Source organism: Pseudoliparis swirei, chromosome 12 (genome assembly GCF_029220125.1).
Source record: "Pseudoliparis swirei isolate HS2019 ecotype Mariana Trench chromosome 12, NWPU_hadal_v1, whole genome shotgun sequence".
NCBI lineage: Eukaryota > Metazoa > Chordata > Actinopteri > Perciformes > Liparidae > Pseudoliparis > Pseudoliparis swirei.
In genome coordinates, this window is record NC_079399.1 from 20,470,824 (window position 1) to 20,495,703 (window position 24,880).

General features: G+C 46.5%; 2 protein-coding genes across 5 annotated transcripts in view; one reads left to right on the forward strand and one right to left on the reverse strand.

The window, feature by feature from the left end:
• Positions 1 to 4,218: 4,218 nt before the first annotated feature.
• On the forward strand, positions 4,219 to 11,492 carry LOC130202930 (toll-like receptor 5). Its single transcript, XM_056428823.1, has 5 exons — positions 4,219 to 4,292; positions 5,430 to 5,489; positions 6,923 to 9,203; positions 9,984 to 10,072; positions 10,733 to 11,492. The coding sequence occupies exons 2-5, from the start codon at positions 5,442 to 5,444 to the stop codon at positions 11,162 to 11,164; spliced, it is 2,850 nt and encodes a 949-aa protein (XP_056284798.1). The 5' UTR covers positions 4,219 to 4,292; positions 5,430 to 5,441; the 3' UTR covers positions 11,165 to 11,492.
• A 2,880-nt stretch (positions 11,493 to 14,372) lies between these two features.
• Positions 14,373 to 24,880, reverse strand: part of disp1 (dispatched homolog 1 (Drosophila)) — a 106,058-nt gene continuing 95,550 nt past the window's right edge. For all 4 annotated transcript variants that reach the window (XM_056428291.1, XM_056428289.1, XM_056428290.1 and 1 more), the window contains 6 exons: positions 23,516 to 23,643; positions 21,216 to 21,310; positions 19,814 to 19,911; positions 18,144 to 19,733; positions 16,903 to 17,166; positions 14,373 to 16,651 (listed from right to left, as the gene is read on the reverse strand). In XM_056428291.1, coding sequence (XP_056284266.1) covers positions 14,879 to 16,651; positions 16,903 to 17,166; positions 18,144 to 19,733; positions 19,814 to 19,911; positions 21,216 to 21,310; positions 23,516 to 23,643 — 3,948 coding nt within the window. In that variant the 3' untranslated portion in view covers positions 14,373 to 14,878. The remainder of the gene's footprint in view (positions 16,652 to 16,902; positions 17,167 to 18,143; positions 19,734 to 19,813; positions 19,912 to 21,215; positions 21,311 to 23,515; positions 23,644 to 24,880) is intronic.

The following is a 24,880-nucleotide window of genomic DNA, read 5'->3' on the forward strand; positions in this document are numbered from 1 at the left end:
CCAAACTTGACAGTCAAGTTGCCATTGAAGTATTGCAAGCCTTTAGTGGACGCTCTCCAGGTGGGAATGAAGAATCGTTTTGGTCACATGTCAGGAGACCCTGAGTTGATCGCAGCTGCGATTCTTCTTCCAAAATTCCGAACAACTTGGACAAAAGATGATGCCACAATCAGAATGGGTAAGACAAAATGGGGATAGTGAAAAACAAGTGTATTAGTGTACATCTTGACTCTTTGTAATATTGGCAAATTCACAAATCAATTATGGATGCACGGACAATGCATGAAACATTAAAACAAACTATTTTGTACAAAAATTTAGGTTGGGGTCATGACATGTTCGGAAGTTATATCATTGTATCATTTATCTATCATTTATATTTTTACCCTAACTTTATTTCAGGAATGGACAACATCAGGGCTATTCAACTTCAGTAGCAAGTGGGCCGAATAAGAACATCACGGGGGGTGTGAGGGCCGCACAGAATATTGATCAAATAATGGCTAAAAATGAAAAACAGTAATGTATATTTCCACAGGTAAACAGTCACACACGCATCTCTTTTCTTCCACTTTATATAATCAGTTACAGACTGTAATTCCATTCCAAAACACAGGAAGGCTATCAAGCTTGTGTGCAAAAGTTACATAAAAAACATAAACAAAAAATGAGACATTGTTTTTCTGACATGTCCATATCCACAAATGTAGAAAACAATTTGAAAATAGTATAATAGTATTCAGAACATCTTGAAACAGTATCCATCACAATAATAGTAAATAAGCCTTCAACAACATTTCCAAGCAGAAATAAGGTGCTTTGCAGGTTCATATCCATAAACACAAATAGCCAGATAATTCTGGTAAAACAGCATCACCAGATAAACAAAAAATGGGCCGACTCATGATATTATCACAAACAAGCCAAAAATAAGGTGCCTATAGCAGGTTCGTGTCCATATTTGTTAAAGGTAAAAACTAAAACTCCAGACAAACCAAAAGGGAGCCTGCTGAACCATAAAACAGATTTGTATTCTGTGCATTTTCAGTTTGATAGCATCACATGCCTCAGTCAGGGTATTTTACTACGACACAACTACCTTAATTATCAGACCTATGTTGTTTTGAGCCTGTTTGACTCAGTGAGAAAAATTGCATTGCCTTGATTTGGCAATTTCAACATAGTTTGGCTCATAAGTAGTAAGGGCAACCCTGAGACACTCGTGTAGCTTTTCATTGGTCATGGAGCAATGTGCCCTTGTTTTGATTGCATTCATGTGAGAAAAGCTAGACTCACATGTGTAGGTGGATCCAAACATTGTTAGTATTAGCAGCGCCACTTTCCTGATTGTGGGGTACTGGTATTGGCTAACATGGTTACACCAAAAATTCACTGCACCCTCAGACAGCAAGTGCTGCTTTAAAGCAAATGAGGACTGGACATCAACCATTTCCATCTGAAGAAGGCTCTCATCAATGCAAGACATTACCTCTTTTGCTTTTACACAGAAGTCTGCCTCAGGTTTGATGGAGAATGGGTCACGAGCAAACTGCAGTACCTCAATAGGAATACTGAAGCCTTGGAATCTCTCAGTGAAGTTATCAGTCAGATTTCTCATAAAGTGTGTCATGACTGGCGTTACGTGTGCCCCAGGTGCTGCACTCATGAATGCACAGAGTTGTGAGAAGTGCAGCAACCTTCCTGACATTAGGTCTGACGTGAAAATCGTTAACCTTGTTTTGAAGGCGCAAAGCCTCTCAACCAAATCAGCAATAGACTTTTCCCGCCCCTGAACTTCCAGATTCAAAGTGTTCAAGTGTCCAAAAATGTCACAAAGAAAGTGGACTTCTGCCATAAACTGTTCATCCAACATGCGCTCCAAGAAGTGTGCTGCCCGTTTGTGTTTACACGTGCGAAGGAAAGACAAAATCTCCTGGCGGAGTTCACAGAAACGTTCCAAAACCTTTCCTTTGCTGAGCCACCTGACATCACTATGAACCAGCAAGTCAGTGTGCTCTGCAGATGCGTCAGCAAGCAACATGCGGAAGAGGCGATGTTGAAGGCTGGAGGTTGAGCGGATGAAATTCACAATGTTCATAACAGTGTCCATGTTGTTCTTCAGATCGCCACTGAGCTTTGCGCACAGTACAGCCTGATGAATGATGCAGTGTAAAAACTGCATATGCGGGGCTACGGCTGCCAACCTGGCCACCAGCCCTTTCACTCTACCGGTCATAGCAGGAGCTCCATCCGTAACCAACAAGCAGACTTTTTGTAAATCCAGTTCATGCTCATTAAAAAACGTGACAATCTTTTGAAAAATCACTTCACCTGTAGTGTGTCCCTCCAGCGGAACGAGCCCCAGTAGTTCCTCACGAACGCGCACTCCATCATAAAACCTCACATATATGCACAGCTGGGCCATGTCGGTACAGTCAGTCGATTCATCCACAGCGATAGACATAAACTCTGCTTTTTGAAGGTTTTCCAAAAGCTTCCCTTCGACATCCGTTGCCAGTAGCTCCAGTCTGCGGAGAGTTGATGTGTCCGAGAGAGGCGCTTTTTTAATGGACGAAGTGACGCTTGCCTTCACTTTTTCGTCAACAATCATTTCATCAATAACTGCAAGCATGCAGTCTTTAACAGTCTCCGACTCGGTAAAGGGCCTCTTCTGTCTGGCTAGTGTCCAGGCTACGCGTAGACATGCTATCATGGCTCTCTCTTGTTCCGTGCAAAAGCGACTAAGACCCCGTTTACACGATGGGAAAACGCATATATTTTCATGCGTTTTGGCCTTTCATTTACACAAAAACGGAGGTTTTATCACGGAAAACGATCATTTCTAAAAACTCCGGCCAAAGTGGAGATTTCTGAAAACTCCGTTTTTGTGTTTGCATGTGAACTAGGTCAAACGGAGTTTTAGGTTGTCAAACATCACAGTATGCGACTAAAAATGCTTCACGTCATGTGAGCGTCCGATGTTTGGTTAGTTTGGCCGCTCCTACCAGGGTTGCCAGGTCTGTGACAAAACCAGCCCAATATCAGAACTCAAAATATGTCCGTGCCAAACCATATACACTGCTTTTAAAGTGTGTGTATGTGGACGTGTCCAATGTCCATGTGTGTACGTGCTGATCTGGAGTCAGTTTGGTAGGATTTGTGTATAAATAAATTATTTCATTTAAAATATGGATTTTTATTTCAAGATATTCATGTAATTTGCATGCAAAATAGGTCTACCCGAACCAGCGGACAAAAAATTCAACCCGCGGCAACACTTCAAAAGTAGCCCAATTCTGCGGGAAAACCGCGGACCTGGCAACACTGGCTCCTACGTCCAGTGTCGACTGCCTTCATTTTCGTTGTCAGGTGCGCCCGAGTTATTTCCTCCTTGACATGAGGATACTCCTCGGAGGTCTCGAGTCTTGAGAATTCTGATTGGTTTGCATGTCTTTATCCTTCTCGTTACACTGCCGACTACAGGTTTGGCATAGTTATGACGGCGCCCGGGGGCGTATAAACAGAAACTTTTTTGAAAACGACCTTGTGTGTACGACGTTATTTTTGAAAACGGAGGGGCAGAAATATTCGTTTCTGTAAATACCGGCTATGTGTAAACGTGGCCTAAGGGTACACTGCCCTCATTGAAAACATGCTAACAGTCCGTTTACTTTCCTCCTCCGTTCATGTTTTTATATTTTAGTAATTTCATAGTATTCATATATTGCTAAATTCATATTAGCTCATACTCCTTGTTCATGGCAGCCACAGCACCCAAACAAATAAACTTCATAATTCTCAAAATTCTGACCCTTGGTTTTTTTGTATTAACAGCATTTACTTTTACTTTCAGTACTTAAGTACATTTAATATCAGAAAATTACTTTTGATACTTAAGTACAATAAATATCAGATACTTTAAGACTTTTACTCAAGTAGTATTGTTGCAGTAGTAAGTTAGTAGTAACGGTAATGGCGGTGAAGAGAATTAGAAAGTCAAACAATGTTACACAGGATGAAGCAGCCTTTATTATGGGGTTCCATTGCAACAACTGGACATACAATGAAGAAAGTGTTTGAAAGAGGAAGAAGATATTTTGTCATTTGGGAAATTGCACCATGTCTCTCGGTTTGGACCATGGGTTTGCCTCACTGACAGCAGCAGGCGTGTGAACGAGCCCCGCAGCAGACGTGTACTGGGGAAAGGAGCGGCGTCGTGGTGGGCAGGTCTGCGGGGAGGAGGAACCCACTCCGTCCTCGGGAGTTTCCTTGTTGGCGCCACACAGACACAGGTAAGATTTTCACTGAACTAACGTTAGAAACTGCGAATCACGAAGAAAAAGATGTGTGGACAAAAACGTGCGCCACACACTCTCTTTACGTGTCTCACACACTCTCGATACGTTGTGCAATAAACGCGTCAGAATGCCCAAATATAGCTCCTGTTACAGTGAGGGAGCAGCTCGATGGGCTTTGATTTTGAAAGCTTGGAGGCTACAGATATTGAGGTAAAGCGAACAGCCTGTGAAATGATTGATGTTAATATGCAGGAAAAGCACCCTATCATACAAGTTATGAACTGCTGAACACATTCCGGAGACCAGCACCCCCTATTGAGATTAATAGTATTAAGTAGTATTATTATTCAGGGCACACGCAGTTCATTTTTTAACTATACATAACAGGGAGAAAATATCTAAAATAAAGTATCATGTCTGCTGGGTTTAAAAAAAAATATTTTAACATTTAGCAGTGTTATTCAGTTGTAATTTTTTTTATTTTTATGTAACCAATGTTTGCTGTCCCATGAAGTTGGAAAGTAAGAAAGAAAGGTCATAATGCTAGATATTAAATCTATTTAATTTTGGTACATTTAAAAATGATATATTTGTATTTACATTTCCCACAGTGTAACTTGATAGCGTTGATCTCTATGTTTTATTCCCCAGACTATTTAGAAAGCGCGTGCGCTAAAGTGAACTTTATGTGTAAAAGAAAAATGAGTACCTCACAATACATTAAATGGGGAATAAATTATTTAATGTCCATTTTTAATCCAATGTTTAGGTTTGAATGTGACAAGAGAATGAAGTGAATCTTGAACTTAAAAATTAATTTTAGCATCACAAATTTAAATGAAATGTACCTAGAATGGCAGGTGGTCATTACAATATGATCATTACAATATGAAACAGTTATTTTTCAAGGAAAACATGTCAACTGTTATTCAAGCTCATATCAGGCATGGATGGTTGTGGACTGAAGCAGTGTGACGCTGAAGCTGCATCAGGCCATGATCATGCCAAAGCAAACAGTCTTTTTTTCTACCTTACTGCTCAAATACCTACCTTTCCTCTATTTACACTTCTGAGCGAATTCACAACATGGCATTCTTTAAGCTTTGCTAATATTTAACTTTCTCTTTCTAGGGCGAGGACAGTATGTGGACTCTGGCTTTTCAGTTGGTTGTTATCGGATTTTACCTTCAGGTATGTCTATAACATTTACATTTCTTTTTTTAATCTACTTTATTGATGATGCACAATATGATATACAGTGATCAAATAACAAGTATTTTCATACATATACATTGCTGCTTGATCATTGAAGTTGCATTATATTTTTCTCAAATTGAACAGTTAGAAAACAGCAATCAGAAATGCATGATAAAAAATCTACAGGCAATTTTATTCAGATTCCTTTGTGACAATAAATAAAGAAAAAGTTGGATTTTTGGGAACTGTGCTTTAAAAAAAAAAGCTTATTCAATTCAGTTAATTTGTATAGCCCATTTTCACAAATTACAAATTTGCCTCAGAGGGCTTTACAATCTGTACACATTGACATCCCTGTCCCAAAACCTCACATCGGATCAGGAAAAACTCCCAAACAACCCTTCACAGGGGAAAAAGGGAAGAAACCTTCAGGAGAGCAACAGAGGAGGATTCCTCTCCAGGATGGACATGTAATAGATGTCATGTGTACAGAAGGAATCATTATACACAAATTAAAACACAGTAACAACACAATCAATGAATATGACAGAGTGTATGAATAGTTGGTAGTCGGCATATTCCACGATCGAGACCTCCACGATCCATCAGGCAGATGGAGGTAGAGAGGAGGAGTGGGCGGAGTCTCAGCAGGGCCATGGCATAGTTGGTAGTAGGAATATTCCACGATCCTGACCTCGATGATCCATCAGGCAGATAGGATCTATGACGTGAAGTCAAAAGGACTCCAGGGAGAAAGCAGAGTTAGTAATGTGCAATAGAGAGATGAAAAGTCATCCACAAGGAGGGAGAAAAGAGGAGAGAGGTGCTCAGTGTATCCTAAACGTCCCCCAGCAGCTATAAGCCTATAGCAGCATATCAAGGGGCTGGACCAGGCGAACCTGATTCAGCCCAAACTATAAGCTCTGTCAAAGAGGAAAGTCTTGAGTCTACTCTTAAATGAGATGACTGTGACTGCCTCCCGGACTGAAGGTGGATGCTGGTTCCATAATCCTTATCCACTTTCTTGCTGGGAATCATATTCAAAGATTGAAACCACTCTTCATATCTATATCATAAATATGAACTACCGCCACTAGTCTAGCTTAGTTCAGCATAGCACAAAGACTTAAAACTGGGGGAAACAGCTAGTCAGTTTTTACTCAACAGAAAATAAATCTGCCAACCAGCCCTTCTAAAGCTTGCTAAATAATATGTTCTGTATGGATTTTAAATGTTTTTATCAATGCCTATTTTGAGTCTTTATGCTTGGCTAAGCTAACCGACTGCTGGTTCCACGGTAAAGCTGAGGCAGTGGTACCAATCTTCTCATTTAATTTTCAACCAAAAACCAAATTTCTCTAAAATAATTCCTTTACTGGAAGATATTTTTTCAATTTGTAGAAATAATGCAACCTTCCTGCCTGCAGGTAACCACATCATGCACTTTGTACGGACTCGTGGCTGATTGTGCCTCAAAGGGATACGACTGGGTTCCGACTCTGCCTCCAAACATCACCCACCTCTACCTGGAGATGAACTACATCAGGGAGCTCAACAGCAGCTCGCTCAGGAGCTATGATCAGCTGCGAGAGTTAGATCTGGGAATGCAGAAAGTGCAGCTTTTCATAAGGAACAACGCTTTCCTCAGTCAGAGAAAATTGACAAAGTTGGTCCTAGGCGCCAATATCGGCCTTCAGTTGGAGTTGAGGGCTTTCGCAGGACTGGTACATTTACAACATCTCTTTTTGGATTATTGCAATTTGGCAGACTCCATACTATCAGACAGTTACCTGCAGCCACTTCAGTCCTTGGAAACACTCGACCTCTTTGGTAATCAGATAGTGAGAGTTCGACCGGGGCTGTTCTTTTCGGGACTTCGAACTTTCACACAGCTAAACCTCAAATTGAATTTGATTGAACAATTGTGTGAAGATGATCTTGTTGGTTTCAGGAAAAAAGACTTGCAACTCCTGAACTTGCAATCCAATAAGCTCTATATCGGCTATAGACACGGCTTTGACTGGGAGAGATGCGGAAACCCTTTCAGAGAGATCACCTTTAAAACCCTTGACTTATCCTCCAATGGGTTCAACGTGAACACAGCAAGGCTATTTTTTAAAGCAATAGAGGGTACTCAAATTGCTCATCTTATATTCACTGGGCACATGGGCAAAGGCTTCTCATTTAACAACCTTCCCGACCCAGATGAAAGCACATTTGAAGGCCTCATGAACAGTTCAGTTACCACTTTTGATTTGTCTAAAAGCCGTATATTTGCTTTGCAGAGGGCTTTTTTAAGTCCTCTTAAGGATGCGTTCATTGTTGACATTTCCTTGAACAAAATCAACCAGATTAACAGAAATGCCTTCGACGGTCTTCAGGGACATTTACGAATGCTCAACCTTTCATCCAACCTCCTGGGTGAAGTATACTCTCACACATTCACCAATCTGACGGACCTTCGCGTGTTGGATTTATCTTACAACCACATTGGTGTATTGGGACACAAAGCATTCAGCGGCCTTCCGAAATTACGAGGATTATATCTGACAGGAAATTCCCTTCGGAACCTGGGTTCTTCGGCGCCATTACCAAACCTAGATTATCTTTTCTTGAGAGACAATAAACTGAAATCTCTCACGGAAATCATTCCAATGGGCAAAAACAGTATCTACGTAGATGTTGCCGACAACAGATTAACAAACTTGGAAGACGTTTACGATATTTTTATTAATTTCAATCGTCTCAAGAGTTTCTACTATGGCGGCAACTTCATCAAGTGGTGCACACTGAATTCAAAAGTTACAGTACCTCGTAATAATACATTGCAGGTGCTGGACCTTCACGACAGTTCCTTGCATACCATTTGGGAGCAGGGGAAGTGCCTCGACCTGTTTGATAATCTAGAGAATCTGCTCGGTCTCGATTTAAGACTCAACTCACTTGCGACTCTCCCAGAAGGTATTTTCCGCGGCCTAGAGTCGATCATAGAGATCGACCTCTCGTCCAATGCGTTTACCTATCTGCAGCCGGACGTCTTTCCAATCGGCCTGAAGAGACTGGATCTCTCAAACAACTTTTTGGCCTCCCCGGACCCGGCGACCTTTCAGTCTCTGCTCTTCCTCAGCCTGGCTGGGAATAGGTTCCACTGCGATTGCAGTCTGGAGAGCTTTGTGAAGTGGCTAAACACAACGCATGTGACCTTCCTGAGCCCAGTTGAGGAGTACAAGTGTGAGTTTCCAGCCGCTCTCCAGAATCTTCCTCTGCTGGAATACTCTGCGATTGTCCAACCGTGTGATGAAGACGACGAAAAGGCCGTCGGAGACCTTAAGTTTGCTCTCTTCGTCCTGTCCGCTCTCCTCATACTCGCCACGGTCCTCAGCGGGATCGTCTACGCCCGTCTCCGAGGCCGCATATTCATCGTCTACAAAAAGATCGTGGGTAGGGTTCTCGAAGGCCCAAAGGCGATGCCTCCTGTGGACGAAGAGCAGCACGATGCCTTTCTCTGCTTTAGCGACAATGACTACGGCTGGGTGGAGGCCGCTTTGCTACAGAAGCTGGACACACAGTTTTCAGAGGAGAACCTCTTCCGCTGCTGTTTCGAGGCCAGAGACTTTCTGCCAGGAGAGGATCACCTCTCAAACATTCGAGATGCCATCTGGAGCAGCAGGAAGACGGTTTGCGTTGTCTCCAAAGAGTTCCTCAAAGGTACAGTTGATAAGATGTTCCATATTGTTCTCATATATGTTTGTTTGTATCATAACACCTCCTGAACATCTTGTTTTTGTGACCTCCACCTTTCACCTGGCTGCTGACTATTTCTTATGACTTATGAGTCATGTGACATTGCCAGCCAGCGAGGACTTAAGGAAGTCCACCCTGTCACCCAACGTCCCAAACCACAGTGTGTTGCTTTAGCAAGTCGGTTATACTCTAGGTACAATGTTTTTGATATAGTGTGATTAGTAGTGTGCTTTTACAGGAGCTTTTTTAAAGACTCAGGTTTGCAGTTTCCTCCGGTTTCCAGTCTTTACGCAAATTTGTAGCTTAATATTTGACCAAGAGTGGCATTGTTCCCGTCATCTAATTATCACCGAGATATTGAACGAGCGCGTTTGTTAAAAATATTAAACTGTTCCTTTAAGCAGCAGGCGACGTACGCAGTTCCTCAGTTTCCAAAAACTTAGCTGGCTGCATTCCCACTAAATCGGGACAATGGGGCAAAAAAACATCAGTCCTTAAATTTCTTTGAATGTTGCTAAGTGCGTTGAAGCTATGGCAGTGGGTAGGCGGGAAAAGGTTGTAGAAGCTAACGTTATGTCACGCTAATCGCATTAACTGACATCCAGAGTTGCCGTGACAGAACAAGAGATGGTCGTCGTCGTTGCTTTGTGTCAATTGGCAATTGAGTGCCACTCCCACATATATGTTGTGAACGTTTAATTATTTCCCCCCTCATTTCAACCCTTGGTGACGTCTGTTTTCTAGATGGTTGGTGCTTGGAAGCGTTCGCTTTGGCCCAGGGTCGGATGCTGGAGGAGCTGACCAACGTCCTGATAATGTTGGTGGTAGGGAAGGTGCGTACGCTGCAGTGACCGTCTCCACACCCGTAAGCCACAAGTAGTCATGGAGCTGTACTTGTAAAGCGCTTTTCTAGTCGTCCGACCACTCAAAGCACTTTCACACTACATGTCACATTACATGTCATTTAGCTGACGCTTTTATCCAAAGCGACTTACAATAAGTGCATCAACCAAGAGTACAAACTCAGAACAACAAGAATCAAGAAAGTAACATTTCTTCAAAGAGTAAAACTTCAAAAATACCATAAAAAATTGCTATTTCAGTGCCCCTGAAGTTCTAATATGTTTTTTAATCCAGATATAGTCGGAAAAGATATGTTTTTAGTTTCCGGCGGAAGATGTAGAGACTTCCTGCTGTCCTGATGTCAGTGGCCTTGATGTCAGTCCTTGTCATCCATCATTCACCCATTCACACCCATTAGACACAGCTATGGGAGCAATTTGGGGTTTAGTGTCTTCCCCAAGGGCACATCGACATGGGCTAGGCGGTAGAAGAACAGTCGGTCTTCTGATTGAAGGACGACTAATTCAATATTAAATTGGCATAGTCATAGAAAGGGCAGAAAACTGGTACTGTGCAATTTTTTCTGAAAAGTTATTGACTCTCACTTTTATTAACTCGCCTCTCTCCATTCCTACGCGATGCAACTGCAGGTGGCTCACTACCAGCTGATGAAGTACAAGGCAGTCCGAGCCTTTGTCCAGAAAAGGGAGTACCTCACCTGGCCGGAGGACCCTCAGGACATAGAGTGGTTTTATGAGCGCCTCGTCTCACAGTTACTCAAAGACACCAAGGTGACAAGGTTGGCAGAGGAGAAACCTGAAGCCGACATCCGGCCTCAGGACGGGGTCGGGCTTCAGCTCGAGGAGGTTCGGCCTCAGGACGGGGACGGGTTCCAGCTCGAAGACGTCCGGCCTCACGACGAGGCCGGGTTCCAGCTCGAGGACGTCCGGCCTCACGACGAGGCCGGGTTCCAGCTCGAGGACGTCCGGCCTCACGACGAGGCCGGGTTCCAGCTCGAGGACGTCCGGCCTCACGACGGGGACAGGTTCCAGCTCGAGGACATCCGAGTGAACGCCGTGTGAACTCAACACACCTGGGGTCAGCTGAAGTGTCCCCGGTGAGACAGCACCACTTGGCAGGATGAGGACCATGTTGGGACATACCAACCCACAGAGGAAGTGAAGACTTAACTGTTTAGCCTTTTTATTTCAATGTCTTAAGGTGATCTCTGGTCAAATATAAAATCATTTTGTTTTTACATTTTTTTATGTACCTATATTTTTGTCATTGTTCACATTTACAGCACTTAGTAATGACTACAAACAATAAACGATTAAGTTATTATATTGTTGGAATCCATGTTGTGTTAACTAAATGAAATGTTTTAATGATTAAATTAATGAAGCGTAATTACTGTAAGCATCTGTTCTCGCAAATATCTATTTTTTAAAATCTTTTTGTAATAAAACTAGTTTCTAATTTGCAATATTGCACACTGTACAACATCTTTACAAAAAACCCTCTTTCAGATTTTTATATGCATGTGAATATGCTTATTTTCCTGGTTGCATCAGATCTCTTCTCTCTTTGCTCCTAACCTCTGCCGCAGGATTGAGTACATCACTATTACAAAAATAAATAAAATCAGGAACAAGGGAACGTGATAACTGTTCATGTGCCTGATTGGTTGAAAGGACCCCTGTTGTATTTGTATTTTCTACTTCCACCACGAGATGGCGACGGCCATCTTTACTGGTTCTTTAACCTCCATCCATTTGTTTTCTCTCTCTCTCTCTCTCTATGTCTGTCTCTTTTTATCTGTCTCTCTCTCGCTCTGTCTTTCTCTCTCGCTCTGTCTCTCTCATATTGAAAGAAAGTACAGTTGTGTGTTCCTCTTTTTTCTTCCCCCCCTCTTCCCCCTCCCCCCTCACTGAGCTGCTCTGACATCTCTAATGTAGTGCTATATTCTATCTCTCCCTCTCTCTCCCTCAAGAGGTCAGCAGGTCTTCTTTCATTTCATTGCGTCTGCAAACAGGAAGCCACTGGGCAGCGGGATCGCTTCCGCCCCGTTGCCCCCCCCCCCCCTTGTTGGCCCCGGCCTCCTCCTTTATGAGCCAGCTGTTGGGAACATTGCAGCCTCCTGCTGCTCCACAGTCCATTAATCTGACATTCACATCCAACTGGCCGACTTTACGCAGTTCTTTGCATTCTCTGGGATTCGCAGCCGGTTTTGGACTTGGACCTGTTGGTGTGCAACATGTGGGTGTCATTTGGGATCCTTTGCGGGCAATAGATAAAAGATTAAGTGTATAACGAGACCAAAATAACTAGTTAATGTAGAGCTGAACAAAATGAAACGAGAAAGTGATAAATGGAAGCTTTTCCCCCCCAAAACATAAAATATTAAGAAATTTTATATTTAACTTGCATTTTAATTGCTTGGACAAAAAGACACCAAATAAATAAAACACTCTCCTCCGCTGATCAATCGAGGATGAAGAAACAACCGTTTGCCTTCCGTTTCTCTGGACTCGAACAGCGGCTCCACCGAACTCTAATTTGAAAAGTGGAAGCAAATGTTTACCTCGTAAACAAGCGCTCCTCAGTTATTGCAGAATGAACAGACGCACATGCCTCCGAGATCCTCCTGGCTGGGGGAAAGTTAATAAACCCTGCCGCAGGACGCAGCTAATATTTGACCTGTGTGAGTCAATATAATTACAGGGATGCTCATGTGAGCCTGAGGAGGGATCCTCTCAGGGACTCGTCTTCACTGCAGTGAGGAGGAGGAGGAAGGCGGGCGTGGGGGATTGGAGGCTTAAGGGGAACACAAGCTGATCTCTGTGAGCCAAAAATAAAGTATTTCCTTCGACACAGGAGCATCAATCGAGCCCCATTGTGGGCGGGGTCACTGGCGCTGTGTGGTTGATGGGGTTTGTTACCTTCGCATTGAAAATGCGGAACGTTATGTTTTGATCGCCGTGTATTTATTTATTTATTTGTATGCGTGTTATTCGCATAACTAAAAAAGTATTAAACCGAATCGCATGAAATTTGGTGGGATGATTGGTTATTATCCGGGGACTATTTGATTAGATTTTGGGATCGATCGGGTCAAAGTCATGAAAAGGTCAACATCTTCTTTTTACCAGTGCGGTCAATTTTTATCCAATTGGCATGCAACTAATGCCAAAATGTTCATAATTCAATGCCCAATCCTGTGATATGCGAAGGTATGCGCTCTACCGAGTGCCCGTTCTAGTTTGTTTGTGGAAGTTTGTTCTGGGGGGCGTGGCGAGGTCGAGAGGAAAAGAACCGGCACGAGCACAGCGGAACTTTTCCTCTGCCGGATCCCCGGCCTGGACGGTGTCGCAGAGGAAAATTACTGTAAGGAGGGGAGGAGGGGAGAGAAGAAGAGGGGAAGAAAGAAGAAAAGAACAAGAAGAAAAGGAGAAGAAAGGAGGAAAAAGAAGGTGAAGAAGAAATGAGAGGAAAATGTAAGGGAAAAGAGTCAAAGGAGAATAGAGAAGTGGGGAAGAAATAGAAGAAACAGAAAGGAGGAAATGGAAGAAAGGGGAAGAAGAATAAAGGAGAAAGTTGAATATAGATGAGAAAAGGGGAGAAAGAAGAAAGAAGAGGAAGAAGAAAACAAGTAGGAAAAAGAAGAGGTGAAGAAAAAATGTGAGTCAAAGGAGAAGATTATTAGAGAAGAGGGGAAGAAATAGAAGAAAAAGAAAAGGAAGAGAATAGGAGAAGAAGTAGGAGACATAGGGGAATACAAATGAAAAAAGGAAGGAAGAAGAAAGAAAAGGAGAAGAGAAGGAGGAATAGGAGGAGGGCGGACTCCATCTGGGGAAAGGATTTCTTCCATAGACTTCTATGCAACATTGATATCTGCAGTTCTCTTGTGAGCCACACGAGGGAGCCGCTTGTCCGTATTGTTCTGATGAAAAGAATCGGTTTAGAGGACGAGATCCATCGTTAAGTTTAGCGGAACATCAAAGTATCTACCATTTATTGTTTTCAATAACATGCATTAAAAAAAAGTTGTGATTTATCAAACGTGCACATCTGGAAAAGTGGAGGAAACAGCTGCTTCTGGGATATATGCAGGAGCAGAGGGAGAGGTCAGAGGGGTCAGAGGAGGAGGAATCAAACAGGTGTGATTAAAGATGCAGGCCTCTGTGTGTGTGTGTCTGTAGGTGTGTGTGTGTCTGTAGGTGTGTGTGTCTGTAGGTGTGTGTGTGTGTGCGCGCCAGACAATAGAAGACAGTGGGACAAACAAAGTGATAAAATAAAGACATTTTAATCATACAGTACATCTTTAATCTGAGGATTTTACACTCGGCTCCCACAAATAAAATAAAAAATAGATGTAAAAAGTGTCCGGCGACAACCAGATTGTAAAAAATGTGGCACACTTTTTGTTACGGCTGATGTGATGTCATATCTGACGCTTACTCACAATATCACAATATGTACGATATGCCATTTCCTGCTGTACGAGAACATTTAACACTGTAGTCAGCAAAAACTCCATGGCGCTGCTTTGGGGGGGGGGGGGACAGATCATAATTATAAAGCTTCAGCAACAGTGTAAAATCAAACGCATAACGTGGCACGTGAAAAGAGACGGACGATGGTCAGTGGGCCCGTGCCGTTTGAGGCGCCTGGTCCTCAAACGCATCACACACCTCGTTTGATTGCACAGACCGACATTGTACGCGCCGCTCCTTTTATTTCTTCTTGTTTCTTATTGATCTGAATCGAGTGTTTATTAAAATATCAATTCATCCTCAGCATAAGCTTTCAGAAGAGGGATTGGCGGTTCTTGCAATCGGAGGCGCGACGGCTTCAGTTCTCGGCGCGTCGACCTCCGAGGCCGAGGCGCGCTTCAGCTTCAGCGTCCTGTTGAAGCAGGAGAGTTTCTTTGGGGAGGCGGTGGACGCCCGCTGCCTCTTGGAGCTCCGCTTGCACCTTTTGACGCTTTCCTCCTGTGCGACGGGAATACTGCGGAGCTCCTCCTGGCGGCCAGGGGCTCGACGACAAGCGTCCGTTTGTGGGGCTGGATCGGTCAGGTCGTCGGCGCGACAACGGTCGCCGTTCCTTCCCGTCTGTCTTTCGTGTCTGCTTGTGTGCGGCGAGCCCGGTGAGGGGCACCGGGTCTGGGCTCGTGTCAGGGCCGGGGTGCCGGTGTGTTGTCTGCCGTCGAGGCTCGAGGGCCCCACTCCGTGTCTTCGGTCGTCGCTCGAGGGCCCCACTTCGCGTCTTCGGTCGTCCTCGTGGACCGCAGGCTCCGAGCCCGGGTCCAAAGACGCGGTCGTGGATCTCGGCTCTCTGGCCGAACCGGCCTGCAGGTTTGCAGTGTGGACGCAATACTTCCTGAGATGGCAGCTGTGGGCGGGCCCTTGCCTGGGGGCCACCACTCTCCCCTGGGAGCAGTGGTGGAAATGGCCGGCGGGGGGGCAGTGGACATAGTGCACACGGCACTCCAGGTTGGTAGGGAACAGGGGGGGGTGTTGGGCACCCGGAGTTGTTCCTGAGGGCGGGAGGAGCTGTGGGCTGGAGGGGCAGGAGGGAGAGTCCTGGGGGGGGGGGGTCCACTGCTGGGACGGGTGCTGAGCAGGAGAGGGGTCCCCCCCGCAGGAGCAGCCAGGAGGCGGAGAGTACGGACACCTGGACGGCGTGCTCACGAGGCCGGTCTCGGTTTGGCACTTGAAGTGGCTGTGGGGGTGAGGAGGGACTCCATTGGGGAGCGGGGCACGCGCCTCCTGCTCCTCCTGCTCCTCCTCCTCTCTGGGGACATCTTCCGTCTTCTGACCGGCGGCCAGGGGCTCCAACTCGTAATGCTCCACCTCCGCACCCCTGCCCTCCAGCTGGTACTTCCCCAGGACGGAGGCGTTGCCTTGCGGCGGAGGGGGGGGGCTCAGGGCCGTGACCTCGGAGAAATCCTGACACTGCATCTTTTTGGGCAGGGGGATCTGGCCGCAGGTGCCCTGGGGGCCGAGGCAGCGGCACATGCACTGGAAGAAGAAGGTGGCGAAGGCCCAGCTGACGCACATGATCAGCATCATGAACGTGCCCAGCTGGGTGTAGGCCAGGACGGTGGAGGGCATCATCATGGCGCCGGCCACGAAGGTGGTCAGCGCCGCCATGGCGATGGCGGAGCCCATGCGGCTGAGGGAGAAAATCACCTTCCCCTCGCGGTCGGGCTCGTGGGCCAGCCGGTACGCCACGCCGTAGTGGACGGCGAAGTCCACGGAGAGCCCCACGGCGACGGAGATGGTGACGGACTCCAGGACGTTCAGCTCCCAGCCGAGCAGCACCAGGGAGCCCACCGTGACGAAGATGGTGCCGGCGATGGACAGGATGGCGTACAGGCTGATGATGACGTTCCAGGTGGTCAGGAGCATGACGCTGAAGGCCACGGCGACGGACAGCGCCATGGCGACCAGAGTGCCGTCCGACAGGCTGGCCTGCAGGTCGTAGAACTCCAGGTTGCTGATGAACCAGCCATGTTTGAGGCCCGCCGGGGCGTAGCGGAGCTCCTCGGCGATCCAGGCGTCCACCTGCAACAGAACCGCACTCGTTAAGGTCAGCAGAACACACACACACACACACACACACACACACACACACACACACACACACACACACACACACACACACACACACACACACACACACACACACACACACACACACACACACACACACACACACACACACACACACACACACACACACACACACACACACACACACACACACACAATCCCGTACGTAAAGCGACGGTAAATAAACACGTAGGCACGACAACCTCAATGTAGAAGTGGTACATCTTCTCGTAGGCCAGCGTGAAGAGGTAGGTGCTCTTGAACTCCAGCACGATGGCCCTGATGGTGTCGTTGATGTCGAAGCGAGGCCCGGGGGTCTTGCTGTCCAGGTGGTAGTTGGTGCTCCGGTCCAGCTCCATGAGGGCTCTCTTGATGCACAGCTCAAAGACTTCCTGCTTGTAGGGGAAGGTGGACTGGCTGCAGCAGGGGTAGACGGAGGCCTCCTCGCAGTCCTGGTTCTCCATCCACTGTGGAAATAAGCAACGAATATCGTTGATTATAATTACACCGGGTCACCGTGGTCACACTGGGTCACCGTGGTCACATCGGGTGGTGTCAGTAAGCGGTCCTTTAACATCTTCACGTGTGTCGTGCCGGTCTACAGCAGCTCCTCACTATATGCACTGCCTATGGTGTGAAACGCGATATTAAGAGTGCTATCTTCACCTGCAGAACAAAATGAGGACAACAATGTAAAATTCCCTGATTTTAAATTATCTAATGACCTCAGTGTCTGTGAAAAAGTCAAATATCTCTATATATTTCATCACAGCGCAGACGACCGATGACGAAGATGATCTATCGGCATGTCGAAGGCGGCGGGTTCGGTATGCGTAAGACAAAGTGAAGATGTCTCTGTTTGAAGCGTACTGCACACCTCTGCACACGGCACACTTGTGGTCGAACTACAAATTTTATTTTAGAAATAAATTGATGCCACTTTTTGAAACTTGTGAAATAACATTTAACATTTGTTCAAAAATAATAAATATTCTTATTTAGGCTTAAAGTATATGAGCAATTGGCATACAAATGTCAATCATAAGACTATTAGGCAATAATAAAACTATTAGACAGTAGTCTACAGATTAAGGTTTTTTCGTGGATTTTTTAAACAAAAAACAAACAAAATCAGACAATCATATTACATGACGCCATGAGGATATATAGAGGCCGAGGCGGACGAGTGCCAGTGAGATGTTTGTGGAGTCGACACATTCAACGCGGTTTTAACTAATTTAACGCACAAGTTTATCTGCCGGGTTGACGACTCCGAAAATGAGATCATCGTGTTTTTATCAAATATGAAATTCAGCACTAGACGTACCAGCTGTGGAGACACTGGCATTTATAAAGCATGTGTCGTTCTATGTTTTGCACTGGACCGTGAGTCTGTAATCAAAGTGTTATAGAGTGATAAACTTGGTGCCGGTGCAGCACCGACCTGCTTGAAGGTCTCGATGAAGCAGCTGGTGAAGTCCCGCTCCTCGGACTGGAAGATGAAGCTCTGGTTCCTCAGCTTTTGGCAGAAGTTGAGGATCCACAGCTGAGAGGCCGGACTGGCGATGTTGAAGTCGTCGTCCAGTATCAGCTTGCCCTTGTTCTTGGGGTTCAGGGGGTCGCCGTTATCCACGGGCATCACGCCCCAGATGATGGTGATGGGCATGTGGAGGTCCTCGCCGTGGTGGACCCGCTCGAACATGAACAGCTTCTTGTACTCGGCGTCGTAGCGCTCGAACGGGTGCGAGGAGCGGAACACCTGGAACTCGGCCAGCTCCAGGGACGGCAGCTTCATCTTGGGGTTGACGCACACCACGTAGGCCCCGCCCACCGTGATGGCGAGGAACCAGAAGAGCCAGAGGTAGCGCAGCTTGATGACGATGCAGGGCAGCACCTTCTCGAAGAAGATGCGGGACCCCTCGGAGACGGTGAACAGGCACTGGTTGGCCTTCTGGCAAAGCCCCGCCCAGAACACCCAGGTGCAGTAGCCCGTGGGCGGCTGCGCCGGCTTGGCGCAGGGGAACACGCTGGGCAGGTAGCGCTCGTGCAGCACCACCACGGCCGGCAGCCACGTCACCATGAGGATGTAGTTCACCAGGATGGCGGTGCCGGCGTACACGCCGAAGCAGCGGATGGCGGTGATGTTGCTGACGTAGTTGGCGTAGAAGGCGGCGGCCGTGGTGAAGCTGGTGACGAACATGGAGAGCGCGGCGTGGTGCAGCGTCACGGCGACCGTCTCCGACAGCTCGGCGTGCGGCTTGTCGAATTTGGTGTAGTTCCACACGTCGCAGAGCACGAAGGCGTCGTCGGCGCCGATGCCCACCAGGATGATGAGCGCCGTGAGGTTCATGAAGGGGAAGAACTCGAAGTTGAAGACCAGGCGGTACAGGAAGTACGACACGATCAGCGAGCTGATGATGGCGATGATCGTCATCAGGGTGATGAAGATGGAGCGCGTGTACACGCACATGACCAGCAGGACGATGACGATGGCGATGGCGGGGTACACCGTGTCCGTGAGCAGGTAGTCCTGGAAGAGGTCGTGCTTGATGCCGAACTCGATGCCCGTCACCGTGGTGATGCCGTCCGAGGAGTTCCAGTTCTCGAAGTTGTCCAGGTAGATGTTCATCATGGTGTCGCCCTTCTCCGTGGGCGAGAACAGCATGCTGTGCTTGAGCACGGGCGGCGGGTCCTCCAGACTCTTGGGGCTGAGGAAGTCCTTGTCCACCAGGAAGTGGAGGATCTGGTAGACAGCGTTGTGCTTGGCGCACTTCCGGGGAACGCCGGCGCACTTGTGCTGGTCCTTGCGGCGCAGCGCGCCGTCCCAGCAGTCGGACGCCAGCGTGCCGTTGTGGTAGTACTTGGCGCACGAGCGCAGGATCTTGAGCGTGTGCGACACGTCGCGCTCCGTGATCTTCTGGCAGGACGAGCGGTTGGTGAGGAAGGCGATGTAGTTGCCGAGCGTCCAGCTGGGGCAGCAGGAGGCGTCGGTGGTGCGCTGGCAGAGGCTCCAGTAGTCGGGGTGGGAGCGCACCTGAGGGGGGGGGGAGAAGACGGGTGAATTCACAGAGGAACGGGGGAAGTCGGCCCGGAGGATCGCGCGGTCCTACGCACCCTGGTGTTGTCCAGGTGGCACATCGACTTGATGCCCCGGATGTTCCACAGGTTCTTCCCCTCGGCCGACGTGAACACCAGTCGAGCGTAGCGGTCGCCTGCGAGAGGAAAACACCGCCGTCACTCAAATGGGAAAACCAGCTTTTCCAGAGTTCCCGGAGCCCCGAGCCTGAAGAGTTCGGGGTGGTTTTATTTGTTGGATACAGACGAAAGATAACACAGCCGTGTATAACCAATGCTCTGACGGCACCAGGTAGTTTTCATTAATATCTTGCTGTGGGTTAATACTAATATTAATGCCATTTGTTAAGTGTTTTTCATGTTTCAAGTTTTTCATGATCCGATGCAAGGTCAAATCAATTCAGTTCAGTTTATTTGTATAGCCCAATTTCACGAATCACAAATTTGTCTCAGAGTGCTTTACAATCTGTACACATAGACATCCCTGCCCCAAAACCTCACATCGGACCAGGAAAAACTCCCAAATAACCCTTCAGGGGGAAAAAAAGGGAAGAACCCTTCAGGAGAGCAACAGAGGAGGATCACTCTCCTAGGATGGACAGATGCAATAGATGTCATGTGTACAGAAGGACAGATTTAGAGTTTAAACACATTCAATGAATATGACAGAGTGTATGAATAGTTCATAGTAGGCATATTCCACGATGGAGACCTCCACGATCCATCAGGCAGATGGCGGTAGAGAGGAGGAGTGGGCGGAGTCTCAACAGGACAGTGGCGTAGTCGGTAGCAGGAATTCCACGACCAAAGGTCAGGGATGTCGTATGTGGACAGATTGTAAAGCCCTCCGAGGCAAATTTGTGATATTGGGCTGTATAAAATAAACTGAATTTAATTGAAAAAGCTGTTCAGGAACCAGCTGGTGAAAAAAGGGAACCATACAGATGTTTTTTCTATTACTATAGATAAATATACCAGAATTGTGTCTTATTTGCTATATCTCGTGATATTTCTGGCAGGTATCGTATCGAAGTTCTGATTTTGTTTGTTTCTTTTCCGAGAGGGAGTGAGCCAGGCCTCGTTTTGTTATCTTGATTCCTGTCCCGACCTCTCCCACCTCATAGAACTGGTTTTTGGGTTCACCGCATGAGAATAAATCGTATTTGAAACCGTTACTCCTCCTCTTGACCTCTTTCACATATTCTTTGACCCCCCCACTTGTCCCCTAGACCGAGAAGCAGATGTAACGCGATTGTAAAATACACCCGAGACAATTCTACCACCTGACTTAAAAACACATATGCAGCGTGACTCCGAGCCAACGGTACATATTGTGAACTCTTTCCTAGAGACCAGTACGTCCATGTTTTCTCATCATAGTGTTTATGATTCATATACTGGAGGTTCTTTATCGTCGGGTGTAGTCGGACCGGACGCTGACCTGGCACATCGCAGAAGAACTCTTTGCTGAAGTCCCACTCCGCTTGCCGTTTGTCTCGGTCAAAGTGGTCGTCGGGCCACCGGGGCTCTTGGTGGCTAGACGAAAGAAAACAAATGACAGAAACATTAGCGCCTGTTTCGTTCAATCGAGCCTCAAAAGGAAACCGACGACAAATAAACAAACCGCCGAGGCGTTTTGTATCCGAGGCGACGCCGAAGAAGACGAGGAGCTCCCCCCCCCCCCCCGACCCCCCTCCTCCGGAATCAGATGAATGACGCACTGCAGTACTAGCATACTGCTGTCTGGGAGTGGACGTGGACATGGTGGAGGAGTACAAGTACCTGGGCGTCTCCATCGACAGCCGACTGAACTGGAAGGCCAACATCAACGCTGTGTACAAGAAGGGGATGAGTCGACTCTTTTTCCTGAGAAAGCTTCGATCCTTCAACGTGTGCAGCAAGATGCTGGAGTTATTCTACCAGTCGGTTGTGGCCAGTGTGCTGCACTTTGCCATTGTCTGCTGGGGGAGCAGCATCGGAGCCGGTGACACCAGCCGTCTCAACAAACTGGTTAGGAAGGCTGGCTCCATCATCGGCTGCCAGCTGGAGCACCTGGAACAGGTGGTGGAGAGGAGGACGTTGAAGAAACTTGTGTCCATATTGGACAACCCGGACCACCCTCTCCACCACCTCCTACAGGGACAGAGGAGTACTTTCTCCAGACGTCTCCTCACGCTCCGCTGCCACAAGGACAGATACAGGAGAACATTCCTGCCGACGGCTATGAGGCTCTACAACAGTTCACCTCTTGCCAGATCACCCTAACCCTTCTTATATTTTGTGTTTTTTTTATTTTTATTCTTGTGTGTTGCTGCTACTGGCTCGACAAATTTCCCCTTGGGGATTAATAAAGTATATATCTATCTATCTATCTATCTATCTATCTAATAATAATAATCATAATAGGGGCTCTGATTGAAACAGGGGGGGGGGGGGAGATAGAGAGAGAGAGAGTCTTTGGTGAACATGTTGGCATTGAGTTCTGATGTTCAGTGGATTACAGACTTCTTTCACTGGAGCTTTTTCTTTTTGTGTGTGACTGTGTGTGTGTGTGTGTGGGGGGGGGGGGGGGCGACTAGAAACAGCAGAGGGCAGAGTAATCAGAGTGTGGCCATCAGAGAGAGAGAGCGAGGGGGAGGGGGGGGCAGCAGAGGCACAATTACATCCGCGGACAGACGGGGAGGACAAAGGCGGCCGCAGACGGAGAGGAAGACACCGGCTGCAGCCGACCCGATCCGTCTTCTGATCATTATGTTTTCATGTCCTAGTCGGCCGAGTGGAGATGGAGTTGTGGGTGTGGAGGGGGCGTGGCCTCTGTGTGGAGGGGGCGTGGCCCCACTGCAACTTCACCGGAGACAGCTCGTCAGATTTAGAGGTCAATGTAATGCAAACCAGATATTAAGAAGAGACAGACAGCCGAAAAAACAGAGAGACAGACAGCAGAGGGAGAGACAGACAGCGGAGAGAGAGACAGACAGCCGAGAGAGAGACAGACAGCAGAGGGAGAGACAGACAGCAGAGAGAGAGACAGACAGTAGAGGGAGAGACAGACAGCGGAGAGAGAGACAGACAGCAGAGAGAGACAGACAGTAGAGGGAGAGACAGACAGCGGATAGAGAGACAGACAGCAGAGAGAGAGACAGACAGCAGAGAGAGAGACAGACAGCAGAGAGAGAGACAGACAGCAGAGAGAGAGAGAGACAGCAGAGGGAGAGACAGACAGCAGAGGGAGAGAGAGACAGACAGTAGAGGGAGAGACAGACAGCAGAGAGAGAGACAGACAGAGACAGACAACAGATAGAAAGGAAGAGGACAGACAGACAGACATGCAAAGCCCAGCTCTCGGTCATGTGACGGCCGTGTGGACAGATCTCATCGTTAGTCCCTTTTCTTTCAAGAGGATCAGACTGTTCAGCACGACTGTCAACAGTATCCTTCAACTCCTCCTCCCTCCCTCCTCTCCTCCCCCCCCCCCCATCCCCCAGCTTATGATTGTTTAATTGCTGCCCAGGTAAAAAGGGGAGGAAAGTTCAGAAAGTTCATACAACTTAGCTTTGTAAATAAATAAATAAAAACAGCGGTAAAAAGAACAGTACGAGGAAATATATCTAGTAAAAAAAGATGCCTAAATTAATTTGCAGCTTTGGAATCACTAAATTGCATTTCATTGCAAGTTATTAATGTCAGCTTCTCGGTGAACAAAAAAAGAGAGAGAGAGAGAGAGAAGAAGAGTGACGTTACATCTTGGCCTGCTCGTCGGCGTATTTGAAGGGGTAGTTGGCCAGCGTGGCTTTGTAGCCCGTGTTCTTCACCATGTTGTTCCACGTGACCAGCCGCTGCCCGATGACTGTTCCCCGTGGCTCAAAACCCTATTTTAGGGAGGGGGAGAAAGAAAGACGGCGATGATGAAAGAGTGTTCACGGTGCCGACACAAAGATTTGAATATCACTCTGCGGAAGGATATCACGTTGCATTGAAGGAGAGCCAAATGGAAGTGACCCCGCTCTTTGATACAATGACCTCAAATCTCCATCACATGACGCATCCATGTCATCTTACCTCTGTATGACTAGAGTCACTCACAACACTAGATTTTATTATTTAGATATTTTATTTTACTAAAAGCTGAAGTGCATTTTTTTTGTTGTCGTCAAACTATCTAAACTTATAAAATCATGTTCACAAATGTCCCTGCCGTTTTTGGCTATTCTTCTCAGCAGGACTCCCAAACTGTTTGTCATGGGTTCCGTCTGGTACGCAAGTAGGTAGGTATGTATATATACATATATATAGTATATATATATATGTATATTAAGTGACTTTTTTTCGTCCCGATGTGCGCGCACACGCCGGATCGGAGCTCTGCGGCGCGCGAGACGGAGATCGGAGTAGTGTTAACGCGACACGTAGAGACAAAATGACACGCTGCTGGTTAGAGACGACCAACAACAGACGTATTGGAAGCTCATTCTGCGCATGCGTTAAATGCGTTAAAAAAATTAACTAATTAATCCTGTAATTTAATCATAACGCGTTAACGCGTTATTTTTCACAGCACTAATGAAAACGCCTTTAAAAGGTGAATTTAAATTTTTTTGTAAAATGGAGAAAATGCCCCCAGCCTCCAGAGGGTTAACGTGACATATTTGAATGTCAGTCAGTTTACCAAGTCCACTGGTTCTGCTGTTGTTCAATGTTAAAGATGACAGGACCAATGGGGTCTCAATATATTTCTTTTTTTTTTACTCATCTGGGTGTTTCACTGAAGAAACAATTTATCATCCACAATATTAAATACCTTGCTGGCACTTTATAGGTAGGAGCCTCTTTGAAAACGCAGCTCTGTGTGAAGTTTTGTCTTTAAAAAGAAAATCAAACTTTTAATCGCGATTAATTAATTTCAAAATGTGCGATTAATTAGTTAATTTTTTTAATCGATTGACAGCCCTAATATATATATATATAATATATATACTATATATTATATATATATATATACACCTATATATATACCTACCAGACAGAACACATGACAAACTCTATATATATATATAAATTATATATATATAAATAGATAGATATATATACCTACCAGACAGAACACAT

What these genes read in the sequence shown, in the direction of transcription:
- LOC130202930 (XM_056428823.1), top strand. Translation starts at nt 5,442, where the DNA reads ATGTGGACTCTGGCTTTTCAGTTGGTTGTTATCGGATTTTACCTTCAG. An exon ending in TTATCGGATTTTACCTTCAG is followed by an intron (nt 5,490 to 6,922) that starts GTATGTCTATAA and finishes TCCTGCCTGCAG; the next exon opens with GTAACCACATCATGCACTTT. An exon ending in TAATGTTGGTGGTAGGGAAG is followed by an intron (nt 10,073 to 10,732) that starts GTGCGTACGCTG and finishes ATGCAACTGCAG; the next exon opens with GTGGCTCACTACCAGCTGAT.